At 33.8% G+C, this 22,283-nt stretch overlaps 1 protein-coding gene across 1 annotated transcript in view; it reads right to left on the reverse strand.

The window, feature by feature from the left end:
* CNTLN (centlein) overlaps positions 1 to 22,283 on the reverse strand; it is a 248,974-nt gene that overhangs the window by 67,060 nt on the left and 159,631 nt on the right. Inside the window, exons 14-18 of the mRNA XM_023758906.1 lie at positions 18,824 to 18,915; positions 14,103 to 14,641; positions 8,329 to 8,509; positions 3,556 to 3,649; positions 3,235 to 3,458 (exon numbers count right to left, since the gene is read on the reverse strand). Coding sequence (XP_023614674.1) covers positions 3,235 to 3,458; positions 3,556 to 3,649; positions 8,329 to 8,509; positions 14,103 to 14,641; positions 18,824 to 18,915 — 1,130 coding nt within the window. The remainder of the gene's footprint in view (positions 1 to 3,234; positions 3,459 to 3,555; positions 3,650 to 8,328; positions 8,510 to 14,102; positions 14,642 to 18,823; positions 18,916 to 22,283) is intronic.

Here is a 22,283-nt window from a genome sequence, read left to right on the forward strand (position 1 = left end):
ATATATATACATATATATATATATTTACTTGCTACTTAAAATAAAACATTCAAAAGAAATTCTAAAATGTGCACTTATGGGCAAGCTTCATTTTCCCTTTTAATATGGATTCTGGTAGTTTGCCTCTGTGAGTCAATGCTGTTTACATCTGTATGGTGACACAGATGTGACTATAAAGGAGTTTCCATGGTCATAATACACTTAAGTAGTATTATTGGAACAAAAAAGGTTGACCTTTCATCTTGCTATTCTTAAGATTAGGACTCATTTTCCAAATGTTTCAGATGAAATATGAGTAACTCTCTTAAGTTAAAGAACTGAGCATTCAAAGTGGAAAAGGTAGTCAATACTGTTAGCTTTAATATATTCCCTATTCATTTTTGCAATAGAGAATTGAATATGTAAGGAAAAGAACATACATTGTTTTAATTAGAAACTAACTTTAAGACAATTAACCTTAAACATATTTACTTTGTCAAGTTTAGTAATAATTGAAATGTTTCATGTAATCATATATTACTTACATACCTAAAAATGTTACATGGCTCTTACAATTCACCATAACATTTACCTAATAAACTTTTATCTCAGCAGTAGGCTTTATTAATTTGAATAATAATTTTTATTACATTATTGTTACTGATGAATTATCAGCAAAATTCATATAGTACTACTGCTTGTATTTTATTTTCCTACTTAAAACCAATATTTAAAAAATGTTTTACTGAGATATAAATTCACATTCCACACTATTCACTCATTTAACGTATACAAGTCAATGTTTTTAGTATATTCACAAATATATTCAAATATGACCATAGTCAATTTCAGAACATTTTCATCACTTTAAAAAGAAACCTGTACACTTTAGCAATAACTCCTATACTCCTCTATCCCTCCCAGTCCATAGCATTTAGTAATCTACTTTCTCTCTCTTTCTGTGTCTATTCTGGATATTTCACATAAATAGAATCACATAATATGTACTCTTTTGTGACTTGCTTCTTTCACTAGATTTAATGTTTTTAATGTTCATCCATATTGTAACATATATCAATACTTCATTATTCTCTTGTGTTTCCATAATATTCCCTTGTACGCATAGATCAGAATTTATTTACCCATTCCTTAACTAATGGGCATGTGTCCTCCAGATTCCCAGGAACGTGTCAGAGCCATTCAAAACTCTTATGAATATCTCATTCCACAGCTTTTCCTTTTAAGCCATTTAGTTAATATATTGTTTGACCTAAACTAGAATCCATCCTCTCAGGCCAACTAGAGTTTAAACAATTGCCTGTAATAGTTTTTGATAACACCATGTCCTCCCCACTGCTCCCTCTTCTCCCCCAGGAAGAAGATGGTTCACACTGAAAGCAATCCCAGTCATCTCTTTACAGGGGTCTATTAAGGAACCATCAGACAGGTCAAAAGATGACAATTATTTGGGAACAGAGCTTTGAAAGTGCTCCAGCTCCATTAGGCTTCTTTTGGAAGTTGCCAGGCTGCTACTGAGCTGGGAGAGTGGGGATGGAACTAAGGCAAATTAAAATGCCACAAAGTTTCCTGTTTGTAGTTGAGTTTTTGTTTGTTTGTTTATTTGTCTGTTTTTAATAAACTCTCCCCAGATTGTTGCAAGTCCTTGGATCATTTCCAGTTTCAGAGAGGAATGTAAGTGTTCCTCAACGTTCACAAAGTCTCAATAAAATGCTTTATCGTTTTCATGTAAAATACTTTTATTTGATCTTCAATCATTTTATAAGAAATCCATGTCTTAGAAACTTGTAACTTCGAGTCATCAATTAATTGCCTTAAATATTACATCAACACTTAGAAGACTAGATTCTATACCCAATGCTATGAAAATGTTGACTCTGACTATTTTTGCCTGTTTTTATTGCTTTTATGGAGGAGTACATTTTCAAATTCCTACATTCTACAACATGGAAAACTTTGAAAATATAATGCTAAATGAATGAAGCCAGACACAAAAGTCACGTATTGCATGACTCCATGTATATGAAATATCTAGACTAGGTAAAACCACATAGACAGAATATAGGTTAGTGGTTGCTCAGGGCTAGGAGAGATGGTGGAATGGAAGAATGATAGGTAATGGGTACAGGGTCTATATTTGAAGTTATAAAAATGTTCAAAATTGATTTTGGTGATTGTCACACAAATTTTTCAGTATTGTAATAACCGCTGAATTAACTGAGAGAATTGTATGGTATGTAAATTATGTCTCACTGAAGTTATTACAAGAAATAATGGGTGATTTCAATACTTCACTTTCAATAATAGATAGAAAATCAGCAAGGATATGGATTAATTGAATGTCATTATTATCCAACATATATATAAAGAACATAGATCAAGTTAGGATATACGGCTACTTTGAAATAAAGCCAAAACACCTGTTATTGGTATACAAGTATAATATTAAGTCCTTTATAGTTAAAACATTTCTGAGTATTGCTTGAATTAAAGCATTAGATGTTAGAAGTAGAGAATCTAAGTATAATTTAAACATTTTGTGATTGTGATTTAAAAATTATTTTCTAAAATGTGTGAAATAATCCTTCTGTCTAAAACAACAAATTTCCAAAATTCATTCCTTATACAAACAAATGCCTTTAGGAATGGAGACTTAAGAAACAATCTTTTTTTTTCATTTGCTCTAAGATTAAATATGATAACCAGCAATAATGTATAATATATCTAAAAATTGTTACAGAAAACTCAATTCACCTAAATAAAAGAATCACAAATAAGTTATAGGAACATATTAATATAGATATTTATATTAAAACCTTCACATTTTAAACTAGTATTTGAAAATAGGAATTGAGGCAATTGTCAGTTAACAATGTAATTTATAATGATAAATTCAAACTTTTATACATGGGCAAATGGGCAAGCTATATGCATTTATATAGCCTGCATTTAAAATCTAAGGTATAATGCAAAAAATATATAAAAATGATAGATGTCAAAAGGAATGCTAGTAAAATATTTGTCTTTTTTATTTGGAGTTGTCTTCCTGATAAAGGTTGTTCCTTAATATGAATTTATTAAAGAAATCTAGGTATTAAACTAATTATATTAGTTAGTAGTGCCTAGAAAATTTTTTTAACTCATAGATATGTCTAACACAAATATGAACCAAACAAAACATGTAAAAGGAAATACATACTTTTATAATATAGTCTATTATAATTTATTTCCTTTTACCTTTATTGTCTGTCTGCTTATCTGAAATCGTTGATCAGATACTTGCTGCTGGTGAAGGAGCTTTTCATTGACTTCTTTATATTCTTTAATAGACAATTCTGCTGTTTTTTTGGCATTCTGAAGTACACTGTTTTGTTGCTGCAAGGATATAATTCTTTCTCGTAATAAAATAACATTGCTACTTGATTTCTGGGCAGATATACTTTTTAATTTTTCTCTGTAAACTGAGAAAATATAACTGTTATATAAATAATGTTGTTCATAATATTTTTAAATCACATTAAATCACAAAGACACTATTAATGACATATGCATTCTTACCTCTGGTAGGACCTGTTGTATGTGAACTCTTTTGAATATTACCATTCTTCTTTTGAAAAGTTGGCCTTTTGGCATTCTTGTAATGAAAATAATCCTAAATTTGAAGGTTTCATAAAAATTAGATTGTTACTCAAAAATATCAAGTGAGCTAACATGATAAATAATATTTCTTTACTTGAAAATATATTTGTTTATGCAGTTAAAAGCCTAGACAATAAAATTCTATAATTGATACCAGAACTCATAAATGAACATAATGTGTACACTAAAACTGCCCTAGAGGGCAGAAGATACAAATACAAAAGTCAACCACAAAGTAGTACTAGTAATTTAACCTAAGGACCATTTGTAAACCTAGGGGGAAATACAGTAAAAGCAACAAAAATAAAATATTTAATAACTTATTCTCTGGGAATCTAGGTTCCTTTTCTCAAATACTGTTTTCTGACTGATGAACTCCTTCTGGCAAATGAAGCTAAAATAATGTTGATGATCATAAAGCAAGTTTTCTTGAAGCTGCATGTTTTCCTCATGACATTTCAATACACTAAAGTTAAATAAAATAAAGCTATGTTGACTTTTGTTCCAAAATATCTCATCAGTTTAAAAAAGCTTCCCCAAAGCAAAATTTTAAATAGACTGTTTCAAATATTATAAATCCTAATAATAAAATATGTGGTCTTGTTTAAGACTTTATTGGCTGGGGAAAGGAGAAATATTAATCTAGACCAGAGGTCGGCAAACTCATTAGTCAACAGAGCCGAATATCAACAGTACAATGATTGAAATTTCGTTTGAGAGCCAAATTTTTTAAACTTAAACTATATAGGTAGGTACATTATTATTAACTTAATTAGGGTACTCCTAAGGCTTAGGAAGAGCCACACTCAAGGGACCAAAGAGCTGCATGTGGCTCGCCAGCCGCAGTTTGCCAACCACGGATCTAGACTAATCTAAACTACTTCTTTAAAAAAAATTATTTTTCAAAGATCTCAACTCAGAAACAAATAAATAATTATAGTAAAAATTAAAAGAAAAAGTAAATTTGGCCCAATGTTACTTTGACAATGAGCCCTATATTGATGAATACATAAATTATATTATATTATATTATATTATATTATATTATATTATATTATATACAAGGAATGGTTCTAAAGTAATAAAACTGATTTGTTAACACAAATACCAAAAACCCCTATCTAAGCATTACTTTCCTTTGAAGTAATCATTTTCCTTTAAACTATATGTCATTTCTCAAAATATTTTTGAAATGTCTTATTTGAACTTGTCCTCATCAACAGTGTATAAAATGTATTTTTTAAAAGTTTCAGTGCTTTACTAAGATTCAATTAATACTTAAGTGCTATTATTGAGCACTATAAAAGATCCAAAACATTATTACCAAATTTAAATATTAGTCACTAGACTTATTATTAAATTAACTAGAACTAAAATAAAAAAGGACTTCAGAAAAAATTTCATACTTTGAAACAAACACAGTTGAAGTATCTTTGTAATATGGTAAATAATAAGAGAAATTCTAAGGCCAAAAATGAAGTAAAGCAGGAATCAAGAAACAACAAAATACAGAACAACTGATAATCCCTTGTGACCTTGAAATTCTATTTAAATAGCAACACAGACAGGAAAAAAAAAGCCTAAGTCCAAACTCAAACTGATAAATTTGAGGTAACAAAGCTAAGACATTGTGTAACAACAATTTGTACTTTCTAGTGCTGAGCAGTATTCACGGAATGGATGTATCACAGTTTAACAATTCAGCTAATGAAGAAAGTTTTAGTTGTTGCCAGTTTTTGCCTTTTACAAATAAAACTGTTATGACCATTCATGTATAGGTTGTTTTTTTTTTGTAAACATAAACTTTCATTTTTGTGGAATAAGTCTCAAGTGTGAGATGGCTGGTTTGTATGATAAGTATATGATTACTTTTTTGAAGAAACTGCCCACTATTTCTCAGAGTGCTGTACCACTTTATAGTCACACAGAAATGTATGAGAGATCCAGTTTCACTACATCCTTGCAAGTATTTGGTATATTCACTATTTTTTATTTTAACTATTCTAGTAAATGTGTATCCTCACCTGAGAACATGCTTTATTGATTTTATTTTTAAAAAATCTTTATTGTTGAAAGTATTACAGATGTCACCCATTTTTTCCCATGAACCCCTTCTAGCCCGCACCCACTTAGCATAATATTCTCCAGGTCCCTCCATGCTGTCTCAAAGGGTAAGAGATACTTCTTTTTTACTGCTGCATAGTATTCTATGGTGTAAATGTACCACAGCTTTTTTTATCACTCATGTACTGATGGGTACTTGTTTTATTGGTTTTAAAGAGAGGAAAAGAGAGAGAGAGAGAGAGATATGAGAGGGAAACATTGAGACTGGTTTCCTCCAGTACCAGCCATGTCCTGAGAGCCAACCTGTAACCTAGGTATATGACCTGACCAGGAACCAAACCCACAACTTTTTGGTGGATGGGACAATGCTCCAACCAACTAAACCACACAGCGAGGATCCATCAGGGTCTTAATCTGCATTCCCCTAATTGTTAATAATGGTGAACATCTTTATATATACACATACATATATATATATACATATATACATATAATATATGTATGTGTATAATATATATATATATATATATTGCACACATACATACAAGTACATATGCATACATATATATATGCTTGTCATCCATTTATATTTTTTGGTGAAATGTCTGTTCTTATTGTTTGCCCATTTTCTAACTGGATTATTTTATTTTCTAATACTGATGACATTAGAATTAAGATGTTCTCTTCCTTGACTCATAGAGACCAAGCAGACAGGTCTGGTGGGAAGGGGAATTGTTGGGGTGGGGGGAGAGGTATTGAGCATAAAAGAAAAAAAAGAGAGAGCGAACTCACAGACATGGACAACAGTGTGGTGATTGTGGGGGGTGGGGAAGGTGGAAGAGGGCATAGAGGGAATAAATGGCGATGAATTAAATTAAATTAAATTTAGGAAAATGTTCTGTTCCTCAAAAACTACAGCAAGACATCTTCAATATGTATAACCAACCAAAGGCTCCAAAATAGCATATATAAGAACTTCTACAAATAAATAAGAAAAAAACAGACACCTCATTTTTAAAATGGGCAGAGAATTGAAGAGGCAATTAATTTACTAAAAAAAAACCCTTATGGTCAATAATCATGAGAAAGTACTTAACATCTCATCAGTAATTACGGAAACATAAACCCACAATGATATACCTTAACGTACATACAAAAGTGCGTAAGATGAGAAATACCAACATACCAAGTGTTGATGAGGAACAGTAAAATTTTTCAGAATCTGCTAGTAGATAAAACAAATTGGTGCAACACTTGGAAAATAGCATTATCAATTAAAATCTTAGAAAAACATAACCTATGGTGTAGTAATTTCACGCCTAGTATTTCATTACAGAAATGCCCACACTTATGCAATAGAATACATGTACAAGAATATTCATTGCAATATTATTTGCAAGAAACCCAAACTGAAGCAACCCAAACTTCAGCAGAATGGATAAAATGAAGTATAGTCAGACAATGAAGTATAATATACAACAATAAAAGTGAATGAACTCCACCCAATATTGAACAAAAGAAGCCAGACATAAAAGAAGATATACTATACAGAATCTATAAAATTCAAAAATAGATAAAATTAACCATAACATAACGATAAAATAAAGTAGTTGGGGATTAAATTAAAATTAAAATAATGGTTATCTTTGGGGTTACAGAGAAGTTCTAATATTTTCAAATCACAATTGCTACAATTTGGTCAACATTTGTTTTCTGACTACAAACAATGTATATAAATTTATTCAGAGTAGTTCATACTATATTATTATTATATGAATTGACTATGAGTTACTTTTATTTACAAACTCATTGTGCTATACATAAATGACTGCAACTAAACAAAATTCCCACCTGAATAATATGTGGCAAAATAGATTTTATAGAGATTTCTATAAAATTTATCTATTTACCAATCAATCAATGAATCAGCAGACACAGCATATAATGCTTCATCTGAACTTTATTCTGGTGGTAAACTAAAAGAAACTTTTGTTATCCTTGAACTTTTTCTTCCAAAGTTCTTATGAGACCTCAAAAAATAAACACTTTTGGATCTAATTTTAAAAGAACCATATAGGTTCATTAAAAGATGATATTTTTACAGCAAAATTATTTTTCCTCTTTTTCACTGATTTATGCTGAACACATAAACCTTTTGGTGACATGATGTATCCATAGTAAGAACTAATAAGTTGTTTGAAATACTAATTTTTTGGAACATTAATATTTTAAGATTTAAAACACTTTGGAAAATTAGGTAAATTCTAGAAATTCATATATTTAGTTCAACTAAATAACTTTATCATCACAAAGGCTAATAAAATACATAATTTTCTACATGTGGTATATACCTGAAAATAAATACCACTTTTAATTTTGGGCTGAGACATAAATACCTTAAGATTTATATTTAGGAGGATAATACCTATTTCCAGTTTATCTATACAAAAAATAATAACAAATTGGAGTTGAAATTATTAAGAAGTGTGTATCTGCACTGCATATTTCCAAGACAAGTTCATTTTTAAGGATTCACATTAAATCAGTGGCAACAAAATTTGATTTAAGTAATGAAGCATAAAATAAAATTAAAAACATAGCTTATAATTAAGAAAAAAGTGTATATACCTTCGGGATCTTGCCATCTGTATTTGAATATGTTTGTACTATTCTTTTTCCTTGCATGTGGCTGTCTTCTATTTGATCACTTTCTTTCTGGTCTCTTCCATCTTCTATAGGACTTATTTTCTGGGATGTTTCTACAATAATTGTTCCTAAATTTTGAGAGGTCTGTATTTCAGAATCACTGCTTTTGGGGAATAATAGGGAACATAAAATCAAGAAGAGTTGTTAAATGCACCTCTTTTAAGTTCAAGACCAAATAATATTATAGCACAAACTGCATTTAACCTGAAAGTTTAATTTGAGGACTTACTGGTTTTCAGCGGTAAGAAAGAAAATTAGTCTAAATATATTTTAGAAAATTATAAAATCTCATCAAGAAATTCAATTATCGCCCTAGCCAGCTTGGCTCAGTGGATAGAGCGTCGGCCTGCGGACTGAAGGGTCCCGGGTTCGATTCCGGCCAAGGGCACATGCCTGGGTTGCGGGCTCAATCCCCAGTGGGGGTGTGCAGGAGGCAGCTGATCAATGATTCTCTCTCATCATTGATGTTTCTACCTCTCTCTCCTTCTCCCTTCCTCTCTGAAACCAATAAAGAAATATATTTAAAAAAAAATTCAATTATCTATGATCAAATACAAACTAGCATCATTTCTATAGTATTTCTATTAAGTATTTCTCAGGCAGCAGCAATTTGACCACTTCCAGAATTGGTGTACTCACTGCTTTCTGAGCCAGGGCAGAAAGTTTTAACATTCCTAACAATGTTTCCCCTTACTCTAGAACAAAATGTGAATCCCTGAGGCTTTCTCCCATTTATCCCAGTTTCATTTCTTAGGGCCATTCATCATTCAATAAAATATTTGTTAAGCATCAACTATGTGCCAGGTACTTTTCTGGGCATTAGTAAGTGAATAAAGTAGATAAATATCCTACTCTCATCCTAGTGGGATGGGGGGCGGGGGGCAGGCAGGTAACAAATAAAAATAAGTAAAATATATAGTATGTTAATAGAGTGTGTTAAAGAGAAAACATAAAGTAAGGAAAGAAGATTTAGAAGTGCTGAGGTTGAGCAGAACATACAAGTAAATCCAATCCCTTTCCCACATGGATAATCTTGTAACTATCTAAACACAGTTATATGATGCTTGAGACATCTCTAGCTTTTTCATATTTTTCCAATATGAATGCTACTGAGATTCTTTCTCACCCTGGTCACTCTTGAATGTGCTCCAACTTATGTGCAGAATTAATTTCATAATCGAAGTGTACTATGAGAAGTACTTAGTAAACTCCTGGTGGGTGCAGACTAAAATTGTGTAAGCTTCTCTGGCATGTATATTGTACTGTAGACACATACAGGATTTAACAAAGCCTCATAAAATATTTTTATGTACACTGTTGCCAACTCCCATATTTTTCCCAATGTATAGTTGAGCAAATAGCATTTTATAGCTAAGTAAAGTACCCTGTAGTCTTGTGTATAATTGTATCTTCCTAGTCTATTGAGATATTGGAGATTTTGATTCACTTTTATAAAATAGTTTTCAACCCTTTCAATATCATAATATCCACAAATTAGATTAATATATTTGCTAAACTTGTTTTTCTTATTTAAGGTATTAACAACTCCTGATTATCACCCATTACTGAATGGACATTGATAAAGGTAATTTGTACATTGGGACCCACAAAATGCAGGATGCCCCAGTGGCAGGGCCCATGTCAGAAATCTAAACCTAAGTCAGCCACACTTATGGGCAATGCCTCCAAGGGAAAACAGAGTTTTCCATCCCAAAATATGCCTTTTGGAATATTGATTATTTTAAGCCGGTCATTTTCAAGAAAGAAAAAAAATCAGGAAAAAAGTTAGAACTTCCCTCTTTCTGCCTGAAAGAATGTACATAGAGAACCTCCTCCAGTAAGGAAAATATGATCATAGATAACTGTAGTTTAATATGAATTAGTGTGTGATACACAGGGAAGAACCCAGCAAGGCCTGTTTGATTAAAGCCCTCACTGTGTCCCACTGTTAAAGATGACCCAGCAAACATTTATTTACCAAACATTTGCTTTTCAATCTCCATGTGAACTACCTTTCTTCCCTTTGAAGTCCCAAACTACAACACCCATATTCATATGGACCCCAGTAAGTACATATGTAACATATTTAGACATTTTCTCCTGTTAATTTGTCTCATGTCAATCTGATTACTAGTATAGCTGGAAGAATTTAGAATGGTAAAGGAAAATTCATTTTTCCACCCCACACTTCACTGTCAAGGAAATCTAACCTACCCCAATTACAATCCTTCAACTCAGCTTTAACTTACCTTGGAAAATAAGATGTGCTAGCATTATTAGGAAATACTCAACCTCCTAGCCAATCATTCCCTGTTCCTTCCTTGCCTCTTCTAATGCTCTATAAAACTCTCTCTTGTCAAAATTCCCTCAGGAATAGTGCTCCACTGATTGTTTGCTCAGTAACCCACTAATTCATGGGTGTTGTCCCCTAAATAAAGGACTTTAAACTCATTACTAAATTGTATTATTTTTGTCATTACAGCATACACTTATAATACTAAGCAACTATAGGAAATAAATACTAATAAGGTACTAATTATATAATATATTTATATATAAAGGATAAAGTTCTATTTTTCTAAGTATCCAAGTAAATTTCTTATATTCCAGATTATGAAAAGCTAAAATAAATAGAATGTTCTGAAGTCCTTAGGCTCCACTGTGGGATTTCTAATTGTTGAAGAATTCTTTGCAGCTGAATGATTCCTAAGGATTTTCTGTCAGGCAAGAAATGGAACACTAATCCTCACAGTATAAAATTGAGTTTCACTGCTCAATAACTTAAATGACAACACTATGTTTTAAGAGACAGTGTGTGATATATCTCCCCAAATGTGATCTTCTGCACATGCATTAATATGATAAAATTAGAATTGAGTGTATTATGTAACTTTCATAGACGTATTCATACATACATACTCACACATGAGTAAAGTGGACTGCAATATTATGAAGAGTGTGGTAGTACCAACTGGATGAGATATAATTCGTAGCTGAAACTAGAATTTCCTTGAAGCCATAAATAAAGTGTTTAGTGGGTTTTAAGCTAAATAGTATTTTATCTCTAAATGCTTTTTGAGAACAGGGGGGAAAACCTTAGAAGAGGTCACAAAGAATAGAAATGCAGATTTGGTCCTTCTTCCGTACTTTCATAGCCTGCCTGATGACAAAGGGCTTGACCCAATGATCATTTAAAAGAGTGGTTTCAAAACTTCTCTGCATATTGGAATCGGCTGCCATGGTCGGCAAACTGCGGCTCGCGAGCCACATGCGGCTCTTTGGCTCCTTGAGTGTGGCTCTTCCAAAGCCTCAGGAGTACCCTAATTAAGTTAATAACAATGTTCCTACCTATATAGTTTAAGTTTAAAAAATTTGGCTCTCAAAAGAAATTTCAATCATTGTACTGTTGATATTTGGCTCTGTTGACTAATGAGTTTGCCGACCACTGGGCTAGAGAGTTTCAAAAATACTGAAGCTTGTATCCCATTCCAAAAGTTAAGAATGAATTGTACTGGGGTGTGATATGAGCTTTTGGAATTATTATGAGATCCCCAAGTGATTCTAATATGCACACAAGTTTGAGAACTACATTTTAAGATAAGTTTCAGTTCTATGTCTATGCTTAAGAAAACTACCTAGAGACATCCTGAGGGGACCAAAGTTTTGTCATCCCTAAATGTGACATTTGTGATATTGATTTTAAGCTGGTTATTAAGAAACAAGATTCAGAAAGAACCTGTGATCCTCCATCGTTATGCCTAAAGGAATTCAGATAGAAAAACCTGCTTCAGGAAGAGAATCTTAGCATATTTACTTTAGCATATTCACCTTAGAACATATGAATTAGCACATATGTGACAGACAGGAAGAAATCTAGCAAAGTCTGTTTCCTTCTGTGTCCCACTATTTCTGGATGGCCCAGCAAGAATTTGTTGACCATATGTTTGTTCTTTCTCCTACCTGTTAATCACCTACTTCCTTTGGAATCACAGACCCCTGCGCCACTTCTCCTTTGTCCAAAATAGCACATAAGCTTCACTTGTTCAATGCCTTTTAGGTCTCATATCTTATTATATGCCCCGCATGTACAACCATAGTAATAAATCTTGAATATTTTCTCCTTTTAATCTGTCTATATTAATTTGATTGTTAGCCCAGATAGAAGAACTTAGAAGGTAGAAATAAAGTTATATTTTTGTACCCCCCTCCTCCCCCAAGCCTAAATCTAAAACATACCAGTATTCAGGATTTTAAAAAAATACTTAGGAAAATAAAAGGAAATATATGCCATTATAAAACAAGACAAAATTGATACCATTGTAATTAGCTAGTTATTAATAACAAGAAAGGAGCAAAGGGAAGGCCAGATATTACAAGCATGTCATTCAGACAGTTTCATCAGAAAGCTACAACTTTACATTCTGCAGAGGTCCAACAAAGGGATGATTGACACATGCCCAGTAAAGCTGGGATGACCAGGGAAGGTGCCTCTGTCAGTCACACTTGGGACTTGTATGACTTTGGCCTTATGGGGCTCTTTTGTTCCTGCTTCCCTCCATTCACCCACGGCCATATGGACCCCATACATAATGGACCAACGGATTGCAACTGGTCTGATGCTAAACTGGAAAGGAAACTCTGGATGCTGGCTTTGATTTTAGCTTTACTGAAACCCCAGCTATACTTCTTCTATGACTGGACAAAGGAAGGGAAATGGGACTTTAGAAGCTCATGGAATTAATTAATTAAAAATCACTCGTTCTCCCATATGAGTTTCAGAAAATTCTTTTTCTCTGGATATCATAAGAACTTCACCCCCAGCAACACCCAGTGGGGAAGAGGACCCCACTTCATCTGGAATCAGAATTATGGAAAATTGTTTAATTTGTCTATTAACAATTCTGACAACATTAACTTCTATGTAAGTCTCAAAGAGGTGTCTATTATCCATTTATCTTTGTGGTTACTGATGTGCTTCAAGTGCACATATGAATGTATAGCCAAAGATAAGGGAAAATATTATAGATTTTTAGTATTCTCCTGTTGCTACTCACTAGGAGTTGTATAATTTAAGACTAGGAATCTGCAGAGCTATAACTTTAAAGAACTAAATTTTAACCATCATTCAATTAAAGTTAGTACAATGACTTTGCATAATACATACATGAAATAATTAGTGAAGATGGTTCTTAATTTAAAGGATGTTAAACAGCTTGTAGACATCTGGTAACAAGCTGAAATGGGTCATTCAAAATTTATCTAACTAAATTAAGGGGGAAAATGTTTCTCCTCCCAGGTTGGCATGTCACAAGATAACTAAACCGACTTAGTAGGCTTGCCTGGGAATCCTTAGCTGTCAGTGTGAATATGCAAAGGGCCAGCAAATTAAATCAACCTGCCAAACTGTCAATTTCAAGCCTCATGACTGCATGAAAATAGCATCACTGGAAGAAATCAAGCATTGCCTTCTTTTGGGTTTCCTGGCACCTATTCAAATACTCATGCAGTTGTGGCTAATTTTGCATGCAAATTTTAGTCAATAAGCTCAGAACAAGACCTCCCAAGATATTTCAAAGGATCTGACAGTATTTTTTCTGAATACCAAATCGACAGTAGTTTAAATTCAATCTCCATTTGCTGGTGCTTTACATATGCACAGTGTCCCCACCACAGAGCTAAGTTAATGAGAGTCTTACCTGCTTTCACTCACATCCTCCCAGTCCTTGTCCTTGCTGAGGTTCTCAAACACATTGCTCATAACCTTGATGGAGTGATTGAGAACAGTGTGGTAACGACCCACAGAGCACTTTTTCTTGGCGGCTTTAAATTTCACCTTGGTAGTGGTTGTTTTACAATCATATTGCCCAGATCTTACTTCTGTGGTGTCCATCTCAGATTTAGCTTTGTCTACTGAGTGCTGCAATTTCTCCATTGAATTAATCGGCTCTTCATTTTTATTTTTTAACACATTAGTTTCTGCCACTTGTCTCCTTAGGGAAGTGACTTCTCTCTCGAGCTCACTGATTTTTACTTGAAGTTCAGCTTTGTTTTTTACTACATCTTTACTCCCTTTTTGTAGTTGTTCTAGCTCTTTTTCTCTGGTCTCTGCCTCTTCTTGCTGCTGTTTTAAGAGGGATTTCAGGAAATCATTTTCTTTTATTAATTCTTTATTCCCTTCTTTTAATTTTCTCGACCTTTTCTCAAAAGATTTTAGCCGATTTTCCAACTCAATGACCTAAACAGAAGAGTTTAATTTATTCGTTTCAAAGTCAAAACCCATAATCTATTGTATTTTATTACCATGTCTTAGGTAAGTAAATAAAATTACATTAAGCACAAGGACAATATAAATCCAAACTACTTAATTTCTCAGGTACATTCTAAAATGTAATACAATCTAAAATGTAATAATACAAAGGACAGATGGTAAAAGAAGTTACAATTTTACACAAAGTGACACAAAAATGTGTGCTAATAAACTTAGCTGAGTTTTCTGAGATCCTAAGGGCTTTAGCAATATAATCTACTCATTGTGAATAAAATTTTTTTCAGAACAAAACAATTTATACAAAACAGGCACATAGAGAAACTTTATTAATAAAATAACATTCTTCAATATTTAACAATCATATGAAAAACTGATGGCCTATTTATAAAATAATTATGAAGGATGCTTATTGCTAAATTATAAAAATATGATTTTCATAGTCTAAGGTTCTTAGTTTACACATAAAAGAACATTTTACCAAAAAAAGCCTGACAACTTTAAAGTACAATTATTTAAAGGTTGCATATGAATCAAATTTTTTCATTTACTTCAATAGACAATGTTCATTGAAGGACACAAAAAATGACAACATCCTGACATTAAAAAATTTCAAAAACTATTTGGAAAGACACTTGCATAAATAAACCTAATAAAGGATAGGATCTAAGTGCCATAAGTCTGAGTAAAAAGAAAGAGGAATTAATTCTAAGCAATGAGTTCCAATGAGGAGTTGATTTCAATTTAAATCTTGAAAAATAATCACTATTGTTTGGAAAGTAAATTTTATCATTAAAAAAGACCTCTTCTGATTATCTCACCATTTGAGATAAAGAGAACCAACAATTATCTTCCAAGAAGAGGAAATGGAGGCTCTGAAAAGTGAAGTACCACATAAAGGTAAATATTTCCTAGTTTAATCTGGGTTTCAAATTCAGGATTTTTGCCCCTCTCACTGTTATACAAACCATATAGGGAAGAAGAGTTACAGATATATGGGGTGGGTCAACTATACAGTTTATAGTTGTATGTGAAACAGAGTTTATTCTTATATTATTATTAACTATAGTATTATTTTCCATGCTTTTGTCCCACCCTATATATGGAAAATGGACAAAAAACTGGAGTAAGGGACCCTACTGGTGTACAAATTTGTGCATTGGGCCACTAGTTATTGTATGACCATATACCACAATTTTTGGCAGACAGTAAGTTTTATAATTTATCACATCATCATCATTGTCATCTCAATTATTCATTCTTACAGTTATTTTAGAAAATTACTTGAGCTGAAATAAAATTATTTATACCAAATATTGCTGAATTAGGCATTAAATCAACTTTATACTTTTGATTAAAATATAATGTAACAAATAAACATCTTAAATTTGAGGTTGCAATTCTGAAGATTAGCATGATTTTTTTCTTTTAACTAAAATCCATTTAAGTGTGAGTACAATTCATAAAAATATTATATACTGATGGAAAAATGTCTGTCAAAGTCTATTATGTTTAAAGTGTGTTGACTCTCTAATATGAATCAATGTCTAATCACAAGAACTGGCCAAATTTATTTGCATTTACGTTTAAAATGGAGGCCAAATAACAAAACACAAGAAACTACTTCCAAAGACTTTGAAGGGGAAAGTCCATAGCATGCTTATGTTATTCAAGGTATACTCTCAAAAATTGTTCTTCAACTTATTTTAAGACTTCCAAAAATGGAAAAGGAAAATTTCAATAATTTTTGAGAATGGAAGTCTGAGGAATTGTTAAAGGCATTTGGTTTGTGTGCTATAAATCAACCAACTCCATACTTTTCCTCCAATACTGAATTTTTTTTTAAATTTACCAAAAAGATGGCTCCTTTCAAAACAAATAAAACACATCACTTTGTAATGTGTATATATTATATACTTACTAGGAGTGTCATGACAAAGTACTACAGACTGGGTAGTTTAAATTCTAATAACCTTCTTTTGACTTAACTCATTGAAGACCCCCATCTCCAAATTCAGTCATATTCTGAAATACTAGGAATTAGGACTTTGACATAAAGATGTAGGGGGTAGGGAGGGTAGAGAGACAATTCATTCCATAACAGTGTGTGATGTTAATATATTATTTTAAAATAATCTAGTTATAGTTTCATTTCTATTGTGCACAAATATTGTTTTCATGTTGTTACAATCTTTTAAATCCATTTTGAGTAAGTTTCATATGGATTGTGGGGCATTAAAAAATAATTTTCCTCCCACTTTCTAAGTGCTTCTAGCTGGGCTAATAATCAAACTAACAGACACATATCAACAGGAGAAAATAAAATTTTAATACGTGTGCATGCGGAATTCATATGTGTGAAAATTACGAAGATTGTGGTAAAATGAGGTATATGTGTCATTTTGGACAAAGGAGAAAGGGGAGGAGCTTGATATTTCAAAGGAGAAATAGGCAAACTCATAGGTAGCTGAGATAGTGACAAAAAATTATTGATAGGCACTCAGAAAAAATGGGACAGAGTGAAATTTAGTGAACAGATATTTGCATGGTTCCCTCCTGACTATCATAATTCATATGTGCTAAAGTGAATATGCTCAGGTGATTATTCTAGGGATCCCTTTCTGAAGCAGTTTTTTTCTATCTGAATCTCTAAAAAGAAAAGAGGGAGTTAAAAGAAAAACAAAACAAACAAACAAAAACACTCTTCCTGAGTTTGTTGGGCTTTAATTGATTTCAGTTTGAAATAATTTGAGACCACCCACAAAGTACATCCTTTTAAAATAAGGTAACTCAACTAAAAGGGGATAAATCATGACTTAGACAATTGCATTAGGTTAATATAGAAAAAAGTGACAAATTTGTATGTTAATTTGACATATGGTCCAATGAAAATAATTCCTTTTGGCATTTTAGTACTTAAATAGATTTCTGAATCCACAACATTAGTAGTTATTTATAACGGTTGGAATGAAATTATGGATTTCTTTAGGGTTTCTACCCCAAAGCAGTAAATAGTAGCATAATATTATATATCCATAGAGATAAAAATTATACAAAACCTGGAAAACAAAAAATATTGTTTTGAAAGAAAGAAGGTAAGCTAGGATAAAGTGTATAGCATTCTAACTGGTAGTGTATACATTATTTCAATTATTCATTTTACCTTAAGTTAAATAAATGTGAGCACTTCCTGTTCTTTATTATTATGTTAACCTGGTAAGTCATTCAGTAATAGTGAAATTACAGCCTTTGTTACCTGATCGTATGGCAAGTATTAGAAGTACAATATAATAAATCCATCATCTGCTGTAAATCACTAGGTTTCCTACAAGTCAATTCACAGATGTAAGAAATGTAGGTAGCCACATTAATATTTTTGTTGATATGTCAGTTTTACCTAAGTATTATGTAGCCAAGTGACAGTTAGAAGAATAAACCTATTTAAAGATTTTCTTTGTAACAATAAAACTGCTAAAATGCAACCAATCCCACTTAACTTAACTTGATAAAAATGTATTTATACACAAACATATAAATTAAGTGTAAAACTGTAAAGATAAATGTTAAGATGTTTAAATAAGATTTTACTATTAATGATAGGTACTATGTAAAGTAACTAGAGGGTTTATTTACACAGATGGTTCTATTAAAATAGGAATAACTATACTAAATGATATGGATATAAATTTTCATCCAAAATGAGCTGAGTCATTATATTTCCAAGTTTATAAATATATTATCATTTTACTGTGCTGAAGCTAAGTGTCTCATATTTTTAGTACAAATATTGTAAGTCTCTATGCTTGCTGAAGTGAATAACAGAGTCTCATAGTCCCATTTTAAAGTAAAACTGCTTAGTTATAACTAATAAACACATAGTGAAAATTTTTATAATTTCTATTGTTGTCATTCTCATTTCACCTTCACAAATATTTTTAATCTATGTCAACAGAAGCATAAGTGTTTCCACATTTATTTCACTAACATTGATTTTTTTTACCCCATTTTGGCAAGTCAATAATTTTGAATTATGAATTTAAATTAAGGATTCACACAAGGTTTAAGTTCATGCACCCACATTTTAAAATATAATCCTTTATGTTAAAATTCAGATTTAACTTGCTCAGTTCAATATCTTAAAGATTAGACTACCTTCTGTAATGTCTGCTCCGACATTTCTTTCCCATTCTTCTCTGGAGTACTCTTCTTGACCCCATCATCTTCACCATGTCTAAAGAGTTGTTCTGGTAGAGAATAAATAATACATTATGGCACCGTATTCACTACTAAAACACTGTCCTGTAATTTTAAGGAAAAGAGTTCTACAGTTTTTCAATTAGGAATAGTCTAGTTTATTGTCAAGTATATGGCCAATAAATAAATGCTGATCTTAAGATTTTTAGTAACATAATTATGTATCTTTCTAGTGTCAATTTTTTTTTTTGCAGTATAAGATTTTCAAAGGTACAACAGATCTGCAGGTTAACAATGCTGTACTTTTATTCCGATTTTCATTCTATTGTAGACTATTCCCCCTTTGCCTTAAAAGCGGAATTCATGGTCTTTTTATCTACACAAGTCACTACTGTTTTGTTCTCTGGCTCTTGTTCCCTGCCAGGAGGATCAGAGTGATTGCTGAACAAAGCAAACAGTAACAGAATTAGGGTGTACTAAAACTGTAACATACTCTATTACCCCCTTTTTTCCAAGTAAAAGATCATGCATTGGGCAGAGTAAATTATAAATATCACATTTACAGAAAAACTATGACTTTGTAACAAATAAAAATCCAGGTAATGGATTAAGTTATTTCTAGAAATCATTCCTATACTCACCATGCATTTGACTGTGAAACCTTTTCAATCAACAGAAATACATAAGTAACATGGTAACTTTAATAAAAATCATTAAACTTCAGTTAATATTATTAAAATTGAAATGCATTAAAACCTATAAATAAATTTTTGTTATCTGATAAATGACTATAACAAATTTAACTAACATTTTCTTACTGAACTATTTTTGGGATGAAATATTTCACAAAGAATAAAAAAGGGGACAGAAAAAGAATACATAAACCTAAAAGGATATACATATCTGTGTTAGACTGAAATGATTTTGCTTTAAAGTCTGCATGGCTGCTGCAGGTCAGTGTAAAACTTTGATTTATCAACAAAGGAAAAAGAAAACAATATTATTCTCTATAGAGTAGAAATCCTCTTGGTATAAACAGTGACTAACAAGTTTGTTAGAGTGAATTAGGCATTTCTTTTGTCTTTGAAACATGACATATCCAATTAAAACTTCTGTACTTATGAAATAAATAGAACACTATCCTAAGGAAAATAAAAGCTAGAATAGGTAGAATTTTCCATCTGGGGAATATGTACCTTTACCTTGATAATAATCTATTAGTTCCCAAGTTTCTTTTTCTAGTCCCCTAACACCATGGTGCTGAATTCATTTACAACACTCTTTCAGGATTATAAAAATAATATGCAAATACTATTCATCTGTTCTAGTCATTTAAATATCTGCTAGAGTTCTAAATGTGATATTTACTCTCAAGAATATAAAGAAAATAGTTCTATACTCAAAGAACATAGAGTACTAACAATGATTAAATAACTCCATTAAAATCAAGGCTGACGATTTGACTTAAAAATAAATTTGGTTGCTCCTATGTGCTCCTGGGTATGAGCAAGCCCACTGGTGGGTCTGGCTGACCATGTTCACTTATTGTTGTCTGCTAAAAAGTTTATTTCTCGCATTCATAAGTTTTATAAATAATACTCAAGTAGCTAAGCACAAGTCATGGAGAAAAGCAAGAAACCAACACTTTGCCCCTTGATTCTTTTTCCTGTCAAGGATCTCATGATTTGGAAAATGAACAAAGAGGAGTAGTTAGAAATATATACTTCAATTCTTTCTCCTACAGTGGAAATCACCTTACTGGAGACTTATTTTTAAAATTTCATTCTATATGTTTTCCTTTTATTATCTACACTAATAAAAGAGAAACATGGTAATTAGCATATGACCGCTACCCTTCCCATTGGCTAATCAGCATATCCTTATGCAAATTAACTGTCAGCCAAGATGGCAGCCGGCAGCCAGGCAGCTGGAAGCGAACATGAGGCTTGCTTGCTTCAGTGACTGCAGACTCCAACGTTCCCCGCCTGACTTGCCGGCCTCTGAGCTGGCAGCTTGAAACATTCTAACAAATATAGAAGCTAAACAAAAGGCCAGGATCTCAGAGCTGGAGTTATACATTGTTTCGATTATAGAACGCTCAGCAGCAGAAGCCTCAGAGCTAGAGCCAGAGCTAAAGCTGGCCCAGAATAAAATAAAAAAAAGAGAAAAAAAAGGAGCGCTTGGGAGCTTCAGTCAACAACCACCAGCCTGAAAGCAGCCCTCAGCCCCTCACCCAGACTGGCCAGGCACCCCAGTGGGGACCCCCACCCTGAAGGGTGTGTGACCAGCTGCAAACAGCCATCATCCCCTCATCCAGGCTGGCCAGGCACCCCAGTAGGGACCCCCACCCTGATCCAGGACACACTTCAGGGCAAACCAGCCGGCCCCCAGGCCTCTATCCTGTATAGTAAAAGGGTAATATGCCTCCCAGCACCGGGATCAGCGGAGCTGCGAGGCTCCTGGCACCGAATCAGCGTGACAGGGGGCAGCGCCCAAACCCCCTGATCGCCCTGCGGCTCTGTGTGTGACAGGGGGCGGGGCCACAACCTCCCTATCTGCCCTGTTCTGTTCCTGACAGGGGAAGGCGCCCCAACCCCCTGATCAGCCCTGCTCTGTGCCTGATAGGGGGGAGCTCCCCAATCCCTTGATCGCCCTTGCAGCTCTGTGTGTGACAGGATGCGGCGTCCAAACCCCCTTAATCGCCCCTGCTCTGTGTGTTGAAGGGGGCGGCACCCCAACCCTCCCCCCGGCATAGGCCCGCTCTGTGTGTGACGGGGTAGAGCCATAACCTCCCCATTGGCCCTGCCCTGAGTGTGACAGTGGCGGCACCCCAACCCCCTGATCGGCCCTGCTCTGTGGGTGATAGAGGGGGGCACCCCAACCCCCTGATCCGCCCTGCTCTGTGGTGTGACAGGGGGCGGTGCCCCTAACTCCCCATCGGCCCTTCTCTGTGCGTGACAGGGGGGAGCTCCCCAACCCCTTGATGGGCCCTGCTCTGTGCATGACAGGGGGCAGCGCCCAACCCCCTGATTGCCCTGCTCTGTGAGTGACAGGGTACAGAGCCCAGCCCCCCTGATGGTCCCTGCTCTGTGCGTGACCAGGGCAGTGCCCCAACCCCCTGATTGCCCTGCTCTTTGTGTGACAGGGGGTGGTGCCGCAACCTCCCCATCGATCCTGCCTTGAGTGTGACCGGGGGGCGGGGGCCCAACCCTCCAATCGGCCTCTACCCTGAGCGTGACTTGAGGGTGGCATCACAACCTCTCAATCTGCCCTGCTACTGTGCATGACAGGGGGCGGCGCCTCAACTCTCCAATAAGCCCTGTTCTTGAGCTCGACCAGGGGCTGCACTTATGCATTGTGGCCCTGGCCTTCTTGCCACCCAGGAGCAGGCCTAAGCCAGCTGTCGTTTATCTTCCTG

This window comes from Myotis lucifugus, unplaced genomic scaffold (assembly GCF_000147115.1).
Source record: "Myotis lucifugus unplaced genomic scaffold, Myoluc2.0 scaffold_144, whole genome shotgun sequence".
Lineage (NCBI taxonomy): Eukaryota > Metazoa > Chordata > Mammalia > Chiroptera > Vespertilionidae > Myotis > Myotis lucifugus.